This window comes from Sphaeramia orbicularis, chromosome 5 (assembly GCF_902148855.1).
Source record: "Sphaeramia orbicularis chromosome 5, fSphaOr1.1, whole genome shotgun sequence".
Classification (NCBI taxonomy): domain Eukaryota; kingdom Metazoa; phylum Chordata; class Actinopteri; order Kurtiformes; family Apogonidae; genus Sphaeramia; species Sphaeramia orbicularis.
This window is the reverse complement of record NC_043961.1, coordinates 45,328,683-45,346,402: the sequence shown is the minus strand read 5'-3', so window position 1 is coordinate 45,346,402 and position 17,720 is coordinate 45,328,683. Positions and strand designations below refer to the sequence as shown.

The 17,720-nt window shown below is 41.8% G+C and overlaps 1 protein-coding gene across 1 annotated transcript in view; it reads left to right on the top strand.

Annotated features, from left to right (window-relative positions):
* The window catches only part of appl1 (adaptor protein, phosphotyrosine interaction, PH domain and leucine zipper containing 1), a 77,656-nt gene extending 73,482 nt beyond the window's left edge, over positions 1-4,174 (top strand). The window contains exons 18-22 of the mRNA XM_030135354.1: positions 334-370; positions 453-593; positions 688-738; positions 820-909; positions 2,589-4,174. Coding sequence (XP_029991214.1) covers positions 334-370; positions 453-593; positions 688-738; positions 820-909; positions 2,589-2,741 — 472 coding nt within the window. The 3' untranslated portion in view covers positions 2,742-4,174. The remainder of the gene's footprint in view (positions 1-333; positions 371-452; positions 594-687; positions 739-819; positions 910-2,588) is intronic.
* The last annotated feature ends 13,546 nt before the right edge of the window (positions 4,175-17,720 follow it).

Genomic DNA, 17,720 nt, shown 5'->3' with positions numbered 1-17,720 from the left:
ATTTCAGTTTCCTGTTATATAAACAGTTTTTTGTTTCTCCTGTAAAATTTGCCAAAAGTCACATAACAGGTTTTATCAGGAAGCCAACGATATAGACTTTAATTGAATTTGTTGAGTTATCCTCCAGTGACTTCCTCCACCCACTTCTACTGGGAGATTGATCTCCTGCATCAAGACCACAGGACTCTAACATAGCAGCAGTACTCGATAACCTTGCAAATTCAAGTTGTTATAGATTCTTGATGGAACATGCTGGTGAGTTACAGGGCCATTGGTCCTATTTTTTTTTCTACATTAAACTCTTTATTGATGAGTGTGTTTTGCTTTTCTCAGGCTCATTGATCCTCAGACGCAAGTGACTCGACTCAGGGTAAGATGAGCTCAATCCATCTATGTAAATGATCTTTGTCCGGGTGTGTTGTCCTCTGCTGATGTCTGTCCGTCTTCAACAGTTCCCTCTGTCCAGTGTCCTCCACAGCTCTTCTCATCAGGACAATAAGAGGCTGTTCGGTTTTGTTCTACAGCCAGCAGGCGGGCGGGGGGACAGTCGAGCTGTCTGCTACATTTTTGAATCCAACAATGACGGAGAGAAGGTCATTAGTCAGTCGGTCTGTGTGTGTGTGTGTGTGTGTGTGTGTGTCCGTCCGTCCATCCATCTGTCCAACATGTTTCTTCTTCCCATTTCAGATCTGTGATAGCATCGGCCTGGCCCAGCAGATCGCCTTCCACTCAGAGATGGTGAGTGCTAATGCTAACAGCAGGTAGCAGAGATGGGGCCTTTAGGTGTGTCTGTGGAGTTTAACGGTCATTGCTGTGCAGGATCGTAAGGCGGTGGAGAAGAGGAAGGAGCAGGACAAGGCCAAAGAGAAGCAACAGGAGGAGCTCAGCAAGCAGAGACAGATCGAAAAGGTAACTATTAGATTTGTACATGAACAACAAGGCTTTCCCATCACAATGTTCAGTCTAAAGGATTAATTATTAAAGGTTACCTCTTATGAATTTTTATTGCTAGCTATTTCAAAAGATCACATAAAACCAGCGGTTCCATCGGGTACCTTTCGTCATAGCCCATTGTCAAGTATGTTTGAGTACTAAGTGATTGCTCCATCAGTGAGGCATGGTCAGTGATATGTTGCCTCCTTCATGGGCTGTTCCAGCACCAGTAGTGAGTCATTGATTTGTCCAGTTGACTGGGCTGCAATGGATTGGTCACAGACCCTGTACAGCAGACACCAGTCTAAGATGGCACATTATCAAATTGAAAAAGCAATCATTTCCACCCATTTGCTCACAATTGTTAGTCAGTTTGCTTCTTGAACACATGCTTTCCACTCAATCTCGCTCGCAGACTGCTGCTTGTTTACTCGCACTTGATCACCCAGAATCCACAAAGGTACATCACTTCTGGCCTTCAGTGGCTGCTCCCCATAGGTTCTGCCCCCGTGCACACTTCACAGAATAAAAAGGTCCAATGTGGTGCATCTATGACAATTTTTTTTTTTTTTTTTTTAAATTTACTGAATTTGTGCCTATTTTGCTTATAAGTAATACACAAAGCACAATTGCTGTCATAAGCATGACCAGTACCGGTACCCTTTAAACATGATCAAATTAACTCGGACTTATGGTTTCATTTGTAAATTATGTTATGCCAAACCAAGGATCAGGTTTAATAATCAGCAAAATAGCATTAGGCTGCAATCCAGAAAAAGTACAGAAGGGAAAGACCAGTTTGTAAAACCATACGTTTGGAAAATGTAATATCATTAAGCTGAAGATTTAATGCAGGGATGTCCAGTCCTGGTCCTTGAGAGCTACTATCCTGCATGTTTTAGATGTATCCCTTTTCCAACACACCTGATTCAAATGATAAGCCTATCATCAAACGTTGCAGAAGCCTGATAATGATTGTCAGGTGTGCTGGAAGAGGGAAACCTCTAAAACATGCAAGATAGTACATCTTGAGTACCTGGATTGGGCACCCCTGATTTTAATGTATTTTCCAAACGTTTTTAGGCATGCAGTTATGCATACGTGAAATTAAGAGCCGTAAAGCCTCCTCATCATTTGTAATGATCTATCTCTGAGAACCCAGAGAGAACCTACACTGACACGACAGAATGAGTCTGCATGTTTTTTTAACTCCTCTGCGTGGAGTTAAAAAAAAAACAAAACAAAACGAAAAAAAACCCAAAACATTCCACTGTCATTAAGAAATCCATTAACATAGGAGGAGAAATTTCCACATGGTCTCCGTTTCACAAATAGGTTTAAGTCCAACTTTTTTAATGGCACAGTTGATGCAAACATTTGTAATGTTGCTGAAAAGTCCTTGCCTTAATTGGTTCTTTAAATAGATGTATGCTGTTTGATCAGTGATTGCTGTTCTACCTTTTTATTGGTTTCATGTTCAGATGTGCAGCTTTATGTTCTACTAATAATGGAATAAGGTCCATCTCACAGAGCAGTTACTGTCATTGACGTTGGACCTCATACATAAAGGTGACACTGGTTTGGTTTGGTTTGGTTTGGTTGTGTTTGGTTTGATTTGATTTTCTTTATTTGTCTTCTGTCACTCTGACCTACAGGATTTGGAGGAGCAGAGCCGCCTCATTGCCGCCTCCAGTCGCCCTGCTAACCCCCCTGTGGCTGATGGACACTTCCTGGTGCTTAGCAACAGCCAATCAGAGGACAGTGACGCGGGTGAGGAGGGAAAAAAGAAGGGTGAATCTGAAGCATAACACAGCAGTGAAAGTGTGAACCGTTAAAGACCAGCTCAGGAACCACAGCAGAGGATACCACCTGCCCTACTGGGCTGCACCAGGCTGAAAACCTTGTGCTCCCTCTCTGCTGGACTCCACATCACTCTGTAAAAGAGAATAAATTAAACACACCCTCACTAAGAGGAAGACAACCACGGAAACATGTCATCACAGACTTGTTTTATGCCTTCAAAAAGAGAAAAAACACATTTTTTATATGGGCTCCATGCAGAAATAACTTGTAAGTTTCAGTTTTTTTACATTTGTGTTATTAAAATGCAAAATGCCAAAAAACAGCATGAAAATTGAAGAAAACCAATCTGAAGGAGAAAATTCCAAGGGCCATTCAGATGTTATTGGATCATCCACTAAGCCCCACCCCCAGTGCCTTGATCAGGGCACTCCCATTCACTGTCATTGGTGTAACAAGGCAGTCATAGTTAAGACAGCACTGAAGTGTCCATCAATGACTTTAAATTATTTACATTCAGGGAAAAATTCACTTATCTGACTCCTCATTTAATCATTTGGTTCAAAGTCTACATAATGTAGCTTGTTTTCTTTTGTTAATAAATTCTTTATTTCTTGTCTTGATAACAAAGCTCATCTCTGAATGCATATATCTCAAGATAGAGATTTAAATCCTTTATCACGAGAAAACAAGCTTTGTTATGTCGAGATAAAGAGTTAATCTGTTATGTTCTAACAAAAGGATCGTAAGGCTGGCTGTTCTTGGCTTCCATAGACAACAGCTATTAATAAATTACTATTTAAGAAAAAAAAAAAAGCAGAAAATCTTCATATTTGTAAAGCTGGAACCAGAAATGGAAATTTTATTTTTGCTTGGGAAAGAAATGGATGATCATAATATAATTGCTTATTTGCCACTTCAGTTGTACAGACAGAAAAGTTGATGTGACTTAGGGCCGCTTTTTAAATAATGATAATGCTGTTTTAAGAGAGCTTTAATACTTTCTTGTCATGTCAAATCACACTGGCAGATTGGAAAGAAGGGAGTGGAAGGGAACAGTGGCCATATTAACAGTTCTACAATACTTAAAGGTAGTTTGTATTTGCAGTCCCATCACACTTGCTGAGATTTATAGTTAGCATTATTTTATTCTTCCAAACTTGCTTAAATGATAACTTTGCTACACACCTATGACATTGTCCACTGTAAGTTAAAGGAAACATTTTCTGTGCTGAGGTAAGAATCTGAGACAAATTTCTGAGAAGAAACTCTTAACTCTAAACTGAGATTATAAATCATACATTTTCAAGACACAAATTGCCTGAGTGTTAAGGGAAAAAAACACAAATTTGAAAAGCAGAGAATTTCATTGGGGTTGTTTTCTTGGACGACAACTTAAAGCAGTGTTTTTCAACCTTGGGGTCGGGACCCAATGTGGGGTCACCTGAAATTTCTAGTAATTGATAAAATAACAAAAATAATAAAAAAATAAATGGTGAGTTGAGAGAGACAATCACAATACATGAAAGACATGACAAACTCTGAAGCTGAAACTGAAGCACTGTGGTACTGTTTAGCTTTCAAATGTTCATTGTGGCTGGTTTAAGATGCTGCAGCTCTTTCATAATTCATAGTTTGAGTTATTGTTTTTTAAGTATTAATTTGCAGCCTTGTAAGTCCAAGCTGGAGTGACTATACGTATCCTGACCAAGGAAAATAAAATTCTCACTTTGTGCAGTAATCTACACCTGGCTTTTCTGCCTCCGTCCATAATAATACACATTATATAGCCTAAATGTCATCTAAAATTGTTGTTTATTTGCAACATAGAATAGCAAACTATTACATGATCAAAAACAAGTTCATTTCAGCAAAAAAAAAAAGTCTCGGTTTTGAATTTGTGGGGTTACCAGAAATTTGTGATGTAAAAATGGGGTCAAGAGCCAAAAAAGGTTGGAAACCACTGACTTAAAGAATTTATAACTCTGTAAATGTGTGACTTGGTTCATTGTAAATGTATGATTAATCTCAGAAAATATCCAAGTTGTTTTCGTAAGACTCCTTTGACAAAGTGGCTCTAATTTGTGGATGTTAAAAAGCTTTTATTAGCTTAAAAGTGAAGTGATAACAGCTCTCCATGGGTCTTTTATCACAAAGAAGGTGTCAGAGGTCAATTGACACCATCTTATTTTAAATCTAATGAGAAAATATTAAAGGAGGAAAATGAAAATGATGGCCTTTAAACATTTCAGGTGCCATCACAAACTTTTCATTCAAGTTTCTGGAGAACATAAACCGCCCTAGCATAATATTCCAGTATTTCATACTGTTTGCAGTATGCATCAATCCTGTTGTCATGGAAACAAAAAAGGAAACTCCCAAAGAGCATTCAATTTAAAGGGGACATATTCTGCCTTTAGGTTTTCTGTCATACTTACAATATTTACTGTTGTCTGTTTTAAATGTTTAAAGAAAACCTGACACGTAAAGCCTCTTGTGAAAATCTTCAAAGACATTTTCCTTCATTAATATTTATTTTTTATTAAGCACTGTAACCTTTTCAGAACCCTTAAGAAATGGTCCCTGAGCATTGTGTCAGTTTCCATCCAGAGCGCAAAGTGTCCCTTTGATCATCCCCTTTCTTGAGGAACTAAGGTTTGAAGCTCTTTTAAATACAAGTGGTTCAGATACAACACACCAACTGGAATCTGTCGGTTCTCCTGGTTCCATCAGAACATTTTCATGTTGCCTCATGAGTCATAGCTTTGGGAGAAAATCCTTCAGTCTTTGCTGTTTTTTGCTGTTTTTAATCAACTAATGCACAGTGATAATTCTAGACAAATAATGTGTTTAAAGCTTCAGCTACCGCATCGTCCACGTGTGTGGGTCAGAGGTCACAGCCCTCTGCGGTCAGCTGATGAACAGTTACTGATGATGACTTTTCTTATTGTTTTGTTTGATGGGGAGTCAAGCCACGTCAAGGACTTGTGTTGCTGCACTTTAGTGATGCAGGAAAACATGCCAAGATCAATGAACTGTACATACCTGATTAATGTTCCTGTGTATTGAATAATTCAAAAAGCTTTTTGGTGATCAATAAATGACTAACTCCACTAGCCTGAGGCAGTCTGTTAAATTTTAGAGAGGGATCATCCCGCCAAAATTGATACTGACTGATAGTTTGCCTTATTTTTCCACTTTTCAGCTCCAATTAGTTTACAGACAAGTGTAGTTTACTCACTTTCTTTTTACAATGCTTTGTTTTAGGTGTTTTTTTCTGTAACACAGGACACCAATGGAGATCATTTAATGAGCCTCAGAGGCAACCTGAAACACCTCAAGGAGCAATTAATAATAACAAATATCTAAAATACTTACACATTGTACATGATGGTTACAAAGAGGATGGACCAAACAAAAATATAAATATAAACCCTTTGTTTTTGCTTCAGTTGAAATTGGTTTAGATTTTTTTTCTATGTAGATAGTAGACCTATTCCTCTCAAACTGTGTTCATAAGTTTATATTAATCTGATACCAAACACTTGTGCTTCACCATGAGAGAACCATACCTGGAAACCATTATGAACAGGTTCCACAACTGATGATTCAGTGAGACTTTCACCAGTTCTGACTTAAATGGACTGATCTATAAATACAAGCATCCTAATCACCTAAAAGTCAGCACACAAAAATCCAAACCAATTTGTTTAGATGCCGTGCACTGAGAACATTCAAATATGCTTCTTTGAAAATGGCAGTACAGAAATGTTCATTGAGGTATTCACACAATATTTGGCCCGTGTATTTTACAACACTAGCAGAATATTCAGGAAATCATGCTCAGGAAATAGGAAAAACATTGATAAAATGTTATGAATGATTCCATTCCACTGTTTTTTCATATATTCAGTATTTTCGGAATTTGACAGGTGTTGTATAAACTGCTGTGCCTTGAATGTTCTGGATTAGGCCTTTTTCTAATTGAGACTTTGCTGATAATGTCCCAGTTTTATGAGGATTCTTTGGACATGTTTACAGTGCTTTGAGAAAATGAATCAAAGGCTACATTCAGACAGCAGGTCTTAATGCACAATTCAGATTTTTTTGGTGAAATCCAATTTTTTTTGTGTTCTCATTCATATTACACATTAAATGCGACTTCTATCAGTTTTGAGTATGAACGGAATGCGACCCTGAAGTGACCTGCATGCACAAAAGAGGTCCTAATATAATGCATGACCACGCAGGCACGCACTGTGTTTGTGGAAGTTTTTTTCATTATTATTATAATTTTTTTTTTTTTTTTTTACATCCGGTAGTGAAACTTTGTTTTTTTCCCTTTTTTATTGGCACAAAGCTATTTAAAAAGCAAGAATGGGAAAAGGTTACAGATATGTAAAACAGAAATACAATAGGAGCCAAGGTGGAATGATGAAGCATTGAAATTTTTTTAAAAATATCTGAAATGAAATAAACTAAAAGACATGCATTTTGACGTGTAATGGAAATAGAGAAACAGAATTTAAAAAACAGCAAATCTGACTGAACAATAATAGCACTAAGGGCCAAGGCAAGAGATGTTTAAAACAGCAAGGACTCAGATATACAAGAATGAAATTTTCTGGCTTTTTTGTTTGTATTTTCAATATATCGTAATGATTCGTTGTATTTCAGAAAATCACACATAAACAAAACAAAGGAGGGGTTGGTGTTCTTCCACTTACAACAGTGAATATGATGTGTACTCATAATAACAAGGTTTACAATATCTTTGATATTTACATCCGATGAATTCATATAATAAATAATATCGTTGACAGTACAGGACGGAATATTGTCGATTTTTAAAGCTATACTGTATGATCTGGCATTTTTAGGCCCGAGCCGAGTAAAGACGGCGCAGGGCCTATTGAGTCTGCAGTGGGCGCACGGGGACGAAATCGCCAGTGACGCGGTCGCCTTTCGCCACTGTCGCCACTCTCACACATATTCACATTCACGGCACTGAGACCTTTCCGACGATGTACATGACGTGCAAAAATCGCATATTTACACCTGCTCTGAATGAATGGGAGTCAATGGGACACGCCCACTCAGGGTCAGTCACTTGTGTGTAAGTGCACGACACGTGACATCTGACCCCACAGACATGTGGGGGAGCTCAAGAGCATTCAAATAAGGCCAAATATGTGGTTGCTGTGGTTGCCATAGAAACGGCTGTATTGTTCTTGTTGCTCAGATTCTTATTATTAGGCCCGAGCCGAGTAAAGCCGGCGCAGGGCCTATTGAGTCTGCAGTGGGCGCATGGGGACGAAATCGCCAGTGACGCGGTCGCCTTTCTCCACTGTCGCCACTCTCACACATATTCACATTCACGGCACTGAGACCTTTCCGGAGATGTATATGACAAGTGCACATTTACACCTGCTCAGAATCAATGGGAGTCAATGGGACACGCCCACTCGGGGTCAGTCATGTGAGTGTAAGTGCACGACATGTGACATCTGACCCCACAGACATGTGGGGGACCTCAACAGCTTTCAAATAAGGCCAAATATGTGGTTGCCATAGAAACGGCTATATTGTTCTTGCTCAGATTATTAGGACCGAGCCGAGTAAAGCCGGCGCAGGGCCTATTGAGTCTGCAGTGGGCGCATGGGGACAAAATCGCCAGTGGCGCGGTCGCCTTTCGCCACTGTCGCCACTCTCACACATATTCACATTCACGGCACTGAGACCTTTCCGCCGATATATATGACATGTGCACAAATCGCATATTTACACCTGCTCAGAATGAATGAGAGTCAATGGGACACGCCCAGGCGCGGTCAGTCATGTGGGTGTAAGTGCACGACACGTGACCTCTGACCCCACAGACATGTGGGGGACCTCGAGAGCTTTGACATAAGGCCAAATACGTGGTTGCCATAGAAACGGCTATATTGTTCTTGCTCAGATTCTTATTATTTTTTTTATTTATTTATTAGGCCCGAGCCGAGTAAAGCCGACGCAGGGCCTATTGAGTCTGCAGTGGGCGCATGGGGACGAAATCGCCAGTGACGCGGTCGCCTTTCACCACTGTCGCCACTCTCACACATATTCACATTCACGGCACTGAGACCTTTCCAACGATGTACATGACGTGCACAAGTCACATATTTACACCTAGTCAGAATGAATGGGAGTCAATGGGACACGCCCACTCGGGGTCAGTCATGTGGGTGTAAGTGCACGACACGTGACATCTGACCCTACAGACATGTGGGGGACCTCGAGAGCTTTAACATAAGGCCAAATATGTGGTTGCCATAGAAACGGCTATATTGTTCTTGCTCAGATTCTTATTATTTTTCTTTATTAGGCCCGAGCCGAGTAAAGCCGGCGCAGGGCCTATTGAGTCTGCAGTGGGCGCATAGGGACAAAATCGCCAGTGACGCGGTCGCCTTTCTCCACTGTCGCCACTCTCACACATATTCACATTCACGGCACTGAGATCTTTCCGACGATGTACATGACGTGCACAAATTGCATATTTACACCTGCTCAGAATGAATGGGAGTCAATGGGACACGCCCACTCGGGTCAGTCATGTGGGTGTAAGTGCACGACACGTGACATCTGACCCCACAGACATGTGGGGGACCTCGAGAGCTTTCACATAAGGCCAAATATGTGGTTGCCATAGAAACGGCTATATTGTTCTTGCTCAGATTATTATTAGGCCCGAGCCGAGTAAAGCCGGCGCAGGGCCTATTGAGTCTGCAGTGGGCGCATGGGGACAAAATCGCCAGTGACGCGGTCGCCTTTCTCCACTGTCGCCACTCTCACACATATTCACATTCACGGCACTGAGATCTTTCCGACGATGTACATGACGTGCACAAATTGCATATTTACACCTGCTCAGAATGAATGGGAGTCAATGGGACACGCCCACTTGGGTCAGTCATGTGGGTGTAAGTGCACGACACGTGACATCTGACCCCACAGACATGTGGGGGACCTCGAGAGCTTTCACATAAGGCCAAATATGTGGTTGCCATAGAAACGGCTATATTGTTCTTGCTCAGATTATTATTAGGCCCGAGCCGAGTAAAGCCAGCGCAGGGCCTATTGAGTCTGCAGTGGGCGCATGGGGACAAAATCGCCAGTGACGCGGTCGCCTTTCTCCACTGTCGCCACTCTCACACATATTCACATTCACGGCACTGAGACCTTTCCGACGATGTACATGACGTGCAAAAATCGCATATTTACACCTGCTCTGAATGAATGGGAGTCAATGGGCCACGCCCACTCAGGGTCAGTCACTTGTGTGTAAGTGCACGACACGTGACATCTGACCCCACAGACATGTGGGGGAGCTCAAGAGCATTCAAATAAGGCCAAATATGTGGTTGCCATAGAAACGGCTATATTGTTCTTGTTGCTCAGATTCTTATTATTAGGCCCGAGCCGAGTAAAGCCGGCGCAGGGCCTATTGAGTCTGCAGTGGGCGCATGGGGACGAAATCGCCAGTGACGCGGTCGCCTTTCTCCACTGTCGCCACTCTCACACATATTCACATTCACGGCACTGAGACCTTTCCGGAGATGTATATGACAAGTGCACAAATTGCATATTTACACCTGCTCAGAATCAATGGGAGTCAATGGGACACGCCCACTCAGGGTCAGTCATGTGAGTGTAAGTGCACGACATGTGACATCTGACCCCACAGACATGTGGGGGACCTCAACAGCTTTCAAATAAGGCCAAATATGTGGTTGCCATAGAAACGGCTATATTGTTCTTGCTCAGATTATTAGGACCGAGCCGAGTAAAGCCGGCGCAGGGCCTATTGAGTCTGCAGTGGGCGCATGGGGACAAAATCGCCAGTGGCGCGGTCGCCTTTCGCCACTGTCGCCACTCTCACACATATTCACATTCACGGCACTGAGACCTTTCCGCCGATATATATGACATGTGCACAAATCGCATATTTACACCTGCTCAGAATGAATGAGAGTCAATGGGACACGCCCAGGCGCGGTCAGTCATGTGGGTGTAAGTGCACGACACGTGACCTCTGACCCCACAGACATGTGGGGGACCTCGAGAGCTTTGACATAAGGCCAAATACGTGGTTGCCATAGAAACGGCTATATTGTTCTTGCTCAGATTCTTATTATTTTTTTTATTTATTTATTAGGCCCGAGCCGAGTAAAGCCGACGCAGGGCCTATTGAGTCTGCAGTGGGCGCATGGGGACGAAATCGCCAGTGACGCGGTCGCCTTTCACCACTGTCGCCACTCTCACACATATTCACATTCACGGCACTGAGACCTTTCCAACGATGTACATGACGTGCACAAGTCACATATTTACACCTAGTCAGAATGAATGGGAGTCAATGGGACACGCCCACTCGGGGTCAGTCATGTGGGTGTAAGTGCACGACACGTGACATCTGACCCTACAGACATGTGGGGGACCTCGAGAGCTTTAACATAAGGCCAAATATGTGGTTGCCATAGAAACGGCTATATTGTTCTTGCTCAGATTCTTATTATTTTTCTTTATTAGGCCCGAGCCGAGTAAAGCCGGCGCAGGGCCTATTGAGTCTGCAGTGGGCGCATGGGGACAAAATCGCCAGTGACGCGGTCGCCTTTCTCCACTGTCGCCACTCTCACACATATTCACATTCACGGCACTGAGATCTTTCCGACGATGTACATGACGTGCACAAATTGCATATTTACACCTGCTCAGAATGAATGGGAGTCAATGGGACACGCCCACTCGGGTCAGTCATGTGGGTGTAAGTGCACGACACGTGACATCTGACCCCACAGACATGTGGGGGACCTCGAGAGCTTTCACATAAGGCCAAATATGTGGTTGCCATAGAAACGGCTATATTGTTCTTGCTCAGATTATTATTAGGCCCGAGCCGAGTAAAGCCGGCGCAGGGCCTATTGAGTCTGCAGTGGGCGCATGGGGACAAAATCGCCAGTGACGCGGTCGCCTTTCTCCACTGTCGCCACTCTCACACATATTCACATTCACGGCACTGAGATCTTTCCGACGATGTACATGACGTGCACAAATTGCATATTTACACCTGCTCAGAATGAATGGGAGTCAATGGGACACGCCCACTTGGGTCAGTCATGTGGGTGTAAGTGCACAACACGTGACATCTGACCCCACAGACATGTGGGGGACCTCGAGAGCTTTCACATAAGGCCAAATATGTGGTTGCCATAGAAACGGCTATATTGTTCTTGCTCAGATTATTATTAGGCCCGAGCCGAGTAAAGCCGGCGCAGGGCCTATTGAGTCTGCAGTGGGCGCATGGGGACAAAATCGCCAGTGACGCGGTCGCCTTTCTCCACTGTCGCCACTCTCACACATATTCACATTCACGGCACTGAGACCTTTCCGAAGATGTACATGACATGTGCACAAATCGCATATTTACACCTGCTCAGAATGAATGGGAGTCAATGGGACACGCCCACTAGAAACGGCTATATTGTTCTTGCTCAGATTCTTATTATTTTTCTTTTTTTTTTATTTATTTATTTTTCTTCTCCTACTCTTTGAGCTCAAATTTGACCCCCTGAACATTTACGAAAACTCACCAAATTTTGCCCAAAATTCAGAAGTGCGAGAAATTGAATTTACATATAGGTTTCGTAGATGTCGGTAAAGAAATGTTGCCGCAGCACCCCCTTGAAAAGTGGAAATGCATTACGCCAATGGGAGCACGTCCAATGTAAAGTTTGTTGTAGAGCCACGAAAATCGGTACACAGATTCATCATGAAGAGACAAACAAAAAATATTATTATGGCCATGCCCCAAAACCAAACCTTAGTCGGCCATATTGGATTGAAATTTCCAAAATGCTGAGTCAGCGTTTTCGCTGACGTCGTATTTTAACAATCTCCTCCTTGGCCGTTTTGCCAAATGAGCTCAAAATCAGTGTACAGTATCTAGAGAAGTGGGGCATTAAAAGTTAGACGAATTTTTTAGATTGGTGTCACCGTTTTTGTGTGACGACGTCGCAAACTTTGCAAAGTTTCTTTGTGAATTTACCATTACAAAAATTGCTTCAGCTCAGACATACGAACACCGATTTGGCTCAAATTTGACTCAGACGTCCATCTCCCAGGCCTACACCCATTTATTAAAAGAAATTGAAATTTCGCACTATCGCGCCCCCTACAAATGTACATTTACAAAAATGACATCAGTTCGGACATACGAACACCGATTTGGCTCAAATTTGACTCAGACATCTGTCTCCCAGGCCTACACCTATTTGTCAAAAGAAACTGAAATTTCGCACTACAGCGCCCCCTACAAGTTTTTTAAAAATTTTTTTTATTAAAATTGCTTCAGTTCGGGCGTACGAACCCCAATTTGGCTCAAATTTGACTCAGACGTCTATCTCTAAGGCCTACACCCATATATTGGAAAAATTTGAAATTTTGGAGCTATAGTGCCCCCTACAATTTTACCTTTACAAAAATTACTTTACTTCAGACATACGAAAACCAATTTGGCTCAAATTTGAAGCAGTTTTCAATCTCCCAGGCCTACAACCATTCATCAAAAGAAATTGTCATTTCACTCAATAGCGCCCCCTACAAATTTACCTTCACAAAAATTGCATCAGTTAAGACATACGAACACCAATTTGGCTCAAATTTGACTCAGTGGTACATCTCGCAGGCCTACACCCATTCAATGGAACAAATTGAATTTTGGCTCCATAGCGCCCCCTACAGATTTATTTATACAAAAATTTGTTCCGTTCGGACATACGAACACTGATTTGTCTCAAATTTGAGTCAATTTTCAATCTCCCACCCATTCATCAGAAGACACAAAATTTGGGGCTAGAGCGCCACCTGCTGAACGATGGAAATACTTCTACTGGACGTGCCAGTGGCGAGGGCCTTTAGATGCCGCTTGCAGCTTTAACTAGGCCCGAGCCGAGTAAAGCCGGCGCAGGGCCTATTGAGTCTGCAGTGGGCGCATGGGGACAAAATCGCCAGTGACGCGGTCGCCTTTCGCCACTGTCGCCACTCTCACACATATTCACATTCACGGCACTGAGACCTTTCCGACGATGTACATGACATGTGCACAAGTCACATATTTACACCTGCTCAGAATGAATGGGAGTCAATGGGACACGCCCACTCGGGGTCAGTCATGTGGGTGTAAGTGCACGACACGTGACATCTGACCCCACAGACATGTGGGGGACCTCGAGAGCTTTAACATAAGGCCAAATATGTGGTTGCCATAGAAACGGCTATATTGTTCTTGCTCAGATTCTTATTATTTTTCTTTTTTTTTTTTTTTTTTTTTTTTTTTTTTTCTTCTCCTGCTCTTTGAGCTCAAATTTGACCCCCTGAACATTTACGAAAAATCATCAAATTTTGCCCAAAATTCAGAAGTGCGAGAAATTGAATTTACATATAGGTTTCGTAGATGTCGGTAAAGAAATGTTGCCGCAGCGCCCCCTTGAAAAGTGGAAATTCATTACGCCAATGGGAGCACGTCCAACATAAAGTTTGTTGTAGAGCCACGAAAATCGGTACACAGATTCATCATGAAGAGACAAACAAAAAATATTATAATGGCCATGCCCCAAAACCAACCCTTAGTCAGCCATATTGGATTAGAGAAGTGGGGCATCAAAAGTTAGCCGAATTTTTTGGATAGGTGTCACCGTTTTTGTGTGACGACGTCGCAAACTTTGCAAAGTTTCTTCGTCAATTTACCATTACAAAAATTGCTTCAGCTCAGACATACGAACACCGATTTGGCTGAAATTTGACTCAGACGTCTATCTCCAAGGCCTACACCCATTTATTACAATAAATTGAAATTTCGCACGATAGCGCCCCCTACAAATGTACATTTACAAAAATGAAATCAGTTCGGACATACGAGCACCAGTTTGGCTCAAATTTGACTCAGACATCTGTCTCCTCGGCCTACACCTATTTGTCAAAAGAAACTGAAATTTTGCACTACAGCGCCCCCTACAAAAATTTTTAATATTTTTTTATTAAAATTTCTTCAGTTCGGACATACGAACACCGATTTGGCTCAAATTTGACTCAGACGTCTATCTCCCAGGCCTACACCCATTTATCAGAAATATTTGAAATTCGGTGCCATAGCGCCCCCTACAATTTTACCTTTACGAAAATTACTTCACGTTAGACATATGAATACCAATCTGGCTCAAATTTGAATCAGTGTTCAGTCTCCCAGGCCTACACCTATTTATCAAAAGAAATTGCCACTTCGCTCATTAGCGCCCCCTAATAATTTACATTCACAAAAATTGCATTAATTCGGACATACGAACACTGATTTAGCTCAAATTTGACTCAGTGGTACATCTCGCAAACCTACACCCATTCAATGGTAGAAATTTATTTTTAGCTGCATAGCGCCCCCTACAGATTTACTTATACAAAACTTTCTTTAGTTCGGACATACAAACAAAGATTTGCCTCAAATTTGAATCAGTTGTCGATCTCCCAGGCCTACACCCATTCATCAGAAGACATTGAAATTTGGTGCTAGAGTGCCACCTGCTGAACGATGGACATACTTCTACTGGACGTGCCCGTGGCGAGGGCCTTTAGAGGCCGCTTGCGGCTTTAATTTGTCTTATTTTTCCTTCTCCTGTGCTTTGAGCTCAATTTTGACCCCCTGAACATTTACGAAAACTCACCAAATTTTGCACAAAATTCAGAAGTGCGAGAAATTGAATTTACATATAGGTTTCGTAGATGTCGGTAAAGAAATGTTGCGGCAGCGCCCCCTTGAAAAGTGGAAATGCATTACACCAATGGGAGCACATCCAACATAAAGTTGGTCGTAGAGCCACGAAAATCGGTACACAGATTCATCATGAGGAGACAAACAAAAAATATAATTATGGCCACGCCCCTAAAGCAACCCTTAGTCGGCCATATTGGATTGAAATTTCCAAAATGCTGAGTCAGCGTTTTCGCTGATGTCGTATTTTAACTATCTCCTACTAAGCCGTTTGGCCGAATGAGCTCAAAATCGGTGTACAGTATCTAGAGAAGTGGGACATCAAAAGTTGGCCAAATTTTTTGAATCGGTGTCACCGTTTTTGTGCGACGAGGTTGCAAACTTTGCAAAGTTTTTTCAAAAATTTACCATTAAAAATTGCTTCAGCTCAGACATACAAACACCGATTTGGCTGAAATTTGACTCAGACATCCATCTCCCAGGCCAACACCCATTTACTAAAAGAAATTGAAATTTCGCACTATAGCACCCCCTACAAATGTACATTTACAAAAATTACATCAGTTCGGACATACAAACACCGATTTGGCTCAAATTTGACTCAGACATCTGTCTCCCAGGCCTACACTTATTTGTCAAAAGAAACTGAAATTTCATACTACAGCGCCCCCTTCAAGTTTTTTTAAAAATTTTTTTATTAAAATTGCTTCAGTTCAGACAGACGAACACCAATTTGGCTCAAATTTGACTCAGACGTCTATCTTTCAGGCCTACACCAATTTTTCAGAAAAATTTGAAATTTGGAGCTATAGTGCCCCCTACAATTTGACCTTCACGAAAATTACTTCACTTCAGACATACGAACACCAATTTGGCTCAAATTGTAATCATTTGTTAATCTCCCAGGCCTACACCTATTTATCAAAAGAAATTTCTATTTCGCTCATTAGCGCCCCCTACAAATCTACCTTCACAAAAATTGTATTACTTCAGACATACGACCACCGATTTGGCTCAAATTTGACTCAGTGGTACATCTTGCAGGCCTACACCCATTCAATTGAAGAAATTTAATTTTAGCTGCATAGCGCCCCCTACAGATTTACTTATACAAAAATTTCCTTACTTCGGACATACGAGCAATGATTTCCCTCAAATTTGAATCAGTTGTCAATCTCCCAGGCCTACACCCATTCATAGGAAGACACTGAAATTTGGTGCTAGAGCGCCACCTGCTGAACGATGGGCATACTTCCACTGGACGTGCCCTTGGCAAGGGCCTTTAGATGCCGCTTGTGGCTTTAATTTATTATTATTTTTATTTATTTTTCTTCTCCTGCTCTTTGAGCTCAAATTTGACCCCCTGAACATTTACGAAAAATCATCAAATTTTGCCCAAAATTCAGAAGTGCAAGAAATTTAATTTACATATAGGTTTCGTAGATGTCGGTAAAGAAATGTTGCCGCAGCGCCCCCTTGAAAAGTGGAAATGCATTACGCCAATAGGACCACGTCCGACGTAAAGTTTTTTGTAGAGCCACGAAAATTGGTAGTATCTAGAGAAGCAGGGCATCAAAAGTTAGCCGAGTTTTTTTGATAGGTGTCACCGCTTTTGTGTGACGACGTCGCAAACTTTGCAAAGTTTCTTCGTGAATTTACCATTACAGAAATTGCTTCAGCTCAGACATACGAACACCGATTTGGCTGAAATTTGACTCAGATGTCTATCTCCAAGGCCTACACCCATTTATTGAAAGAAATTGAAATTTCGCGCTATAGCGCCCCCTACAAATGTACATTTACAAAAATGAAATCAGTTCGGACATACGAGCACTAATTTGGCTCAAATTTGACTCAGACATCTGTCTCCCCGGCCTACACCTATTTGTCAAAAGAAACTGAAATTTTGCATTACACCGCCCCCTACAAAAATTTTTAATATTTTTTTATTAAAATTTCTTCAGTTCGGACATACGAACACCGATTTGGCTCAAATTTGACTCAGACGTCTATCTCCCAGGCCTACACCCATTTATCAGAAATATTTGAAATTCGGTGCCATAGCGCCCCCTACAATTTTACCTTTACGAAAATTACTTCACGTTAGACATACGAATACCAATCTGGCTCAAATTTGAATCAGTGTTCAGTCTCCCAGGCCTACACCTATTTATCAAAAGAAATTGCC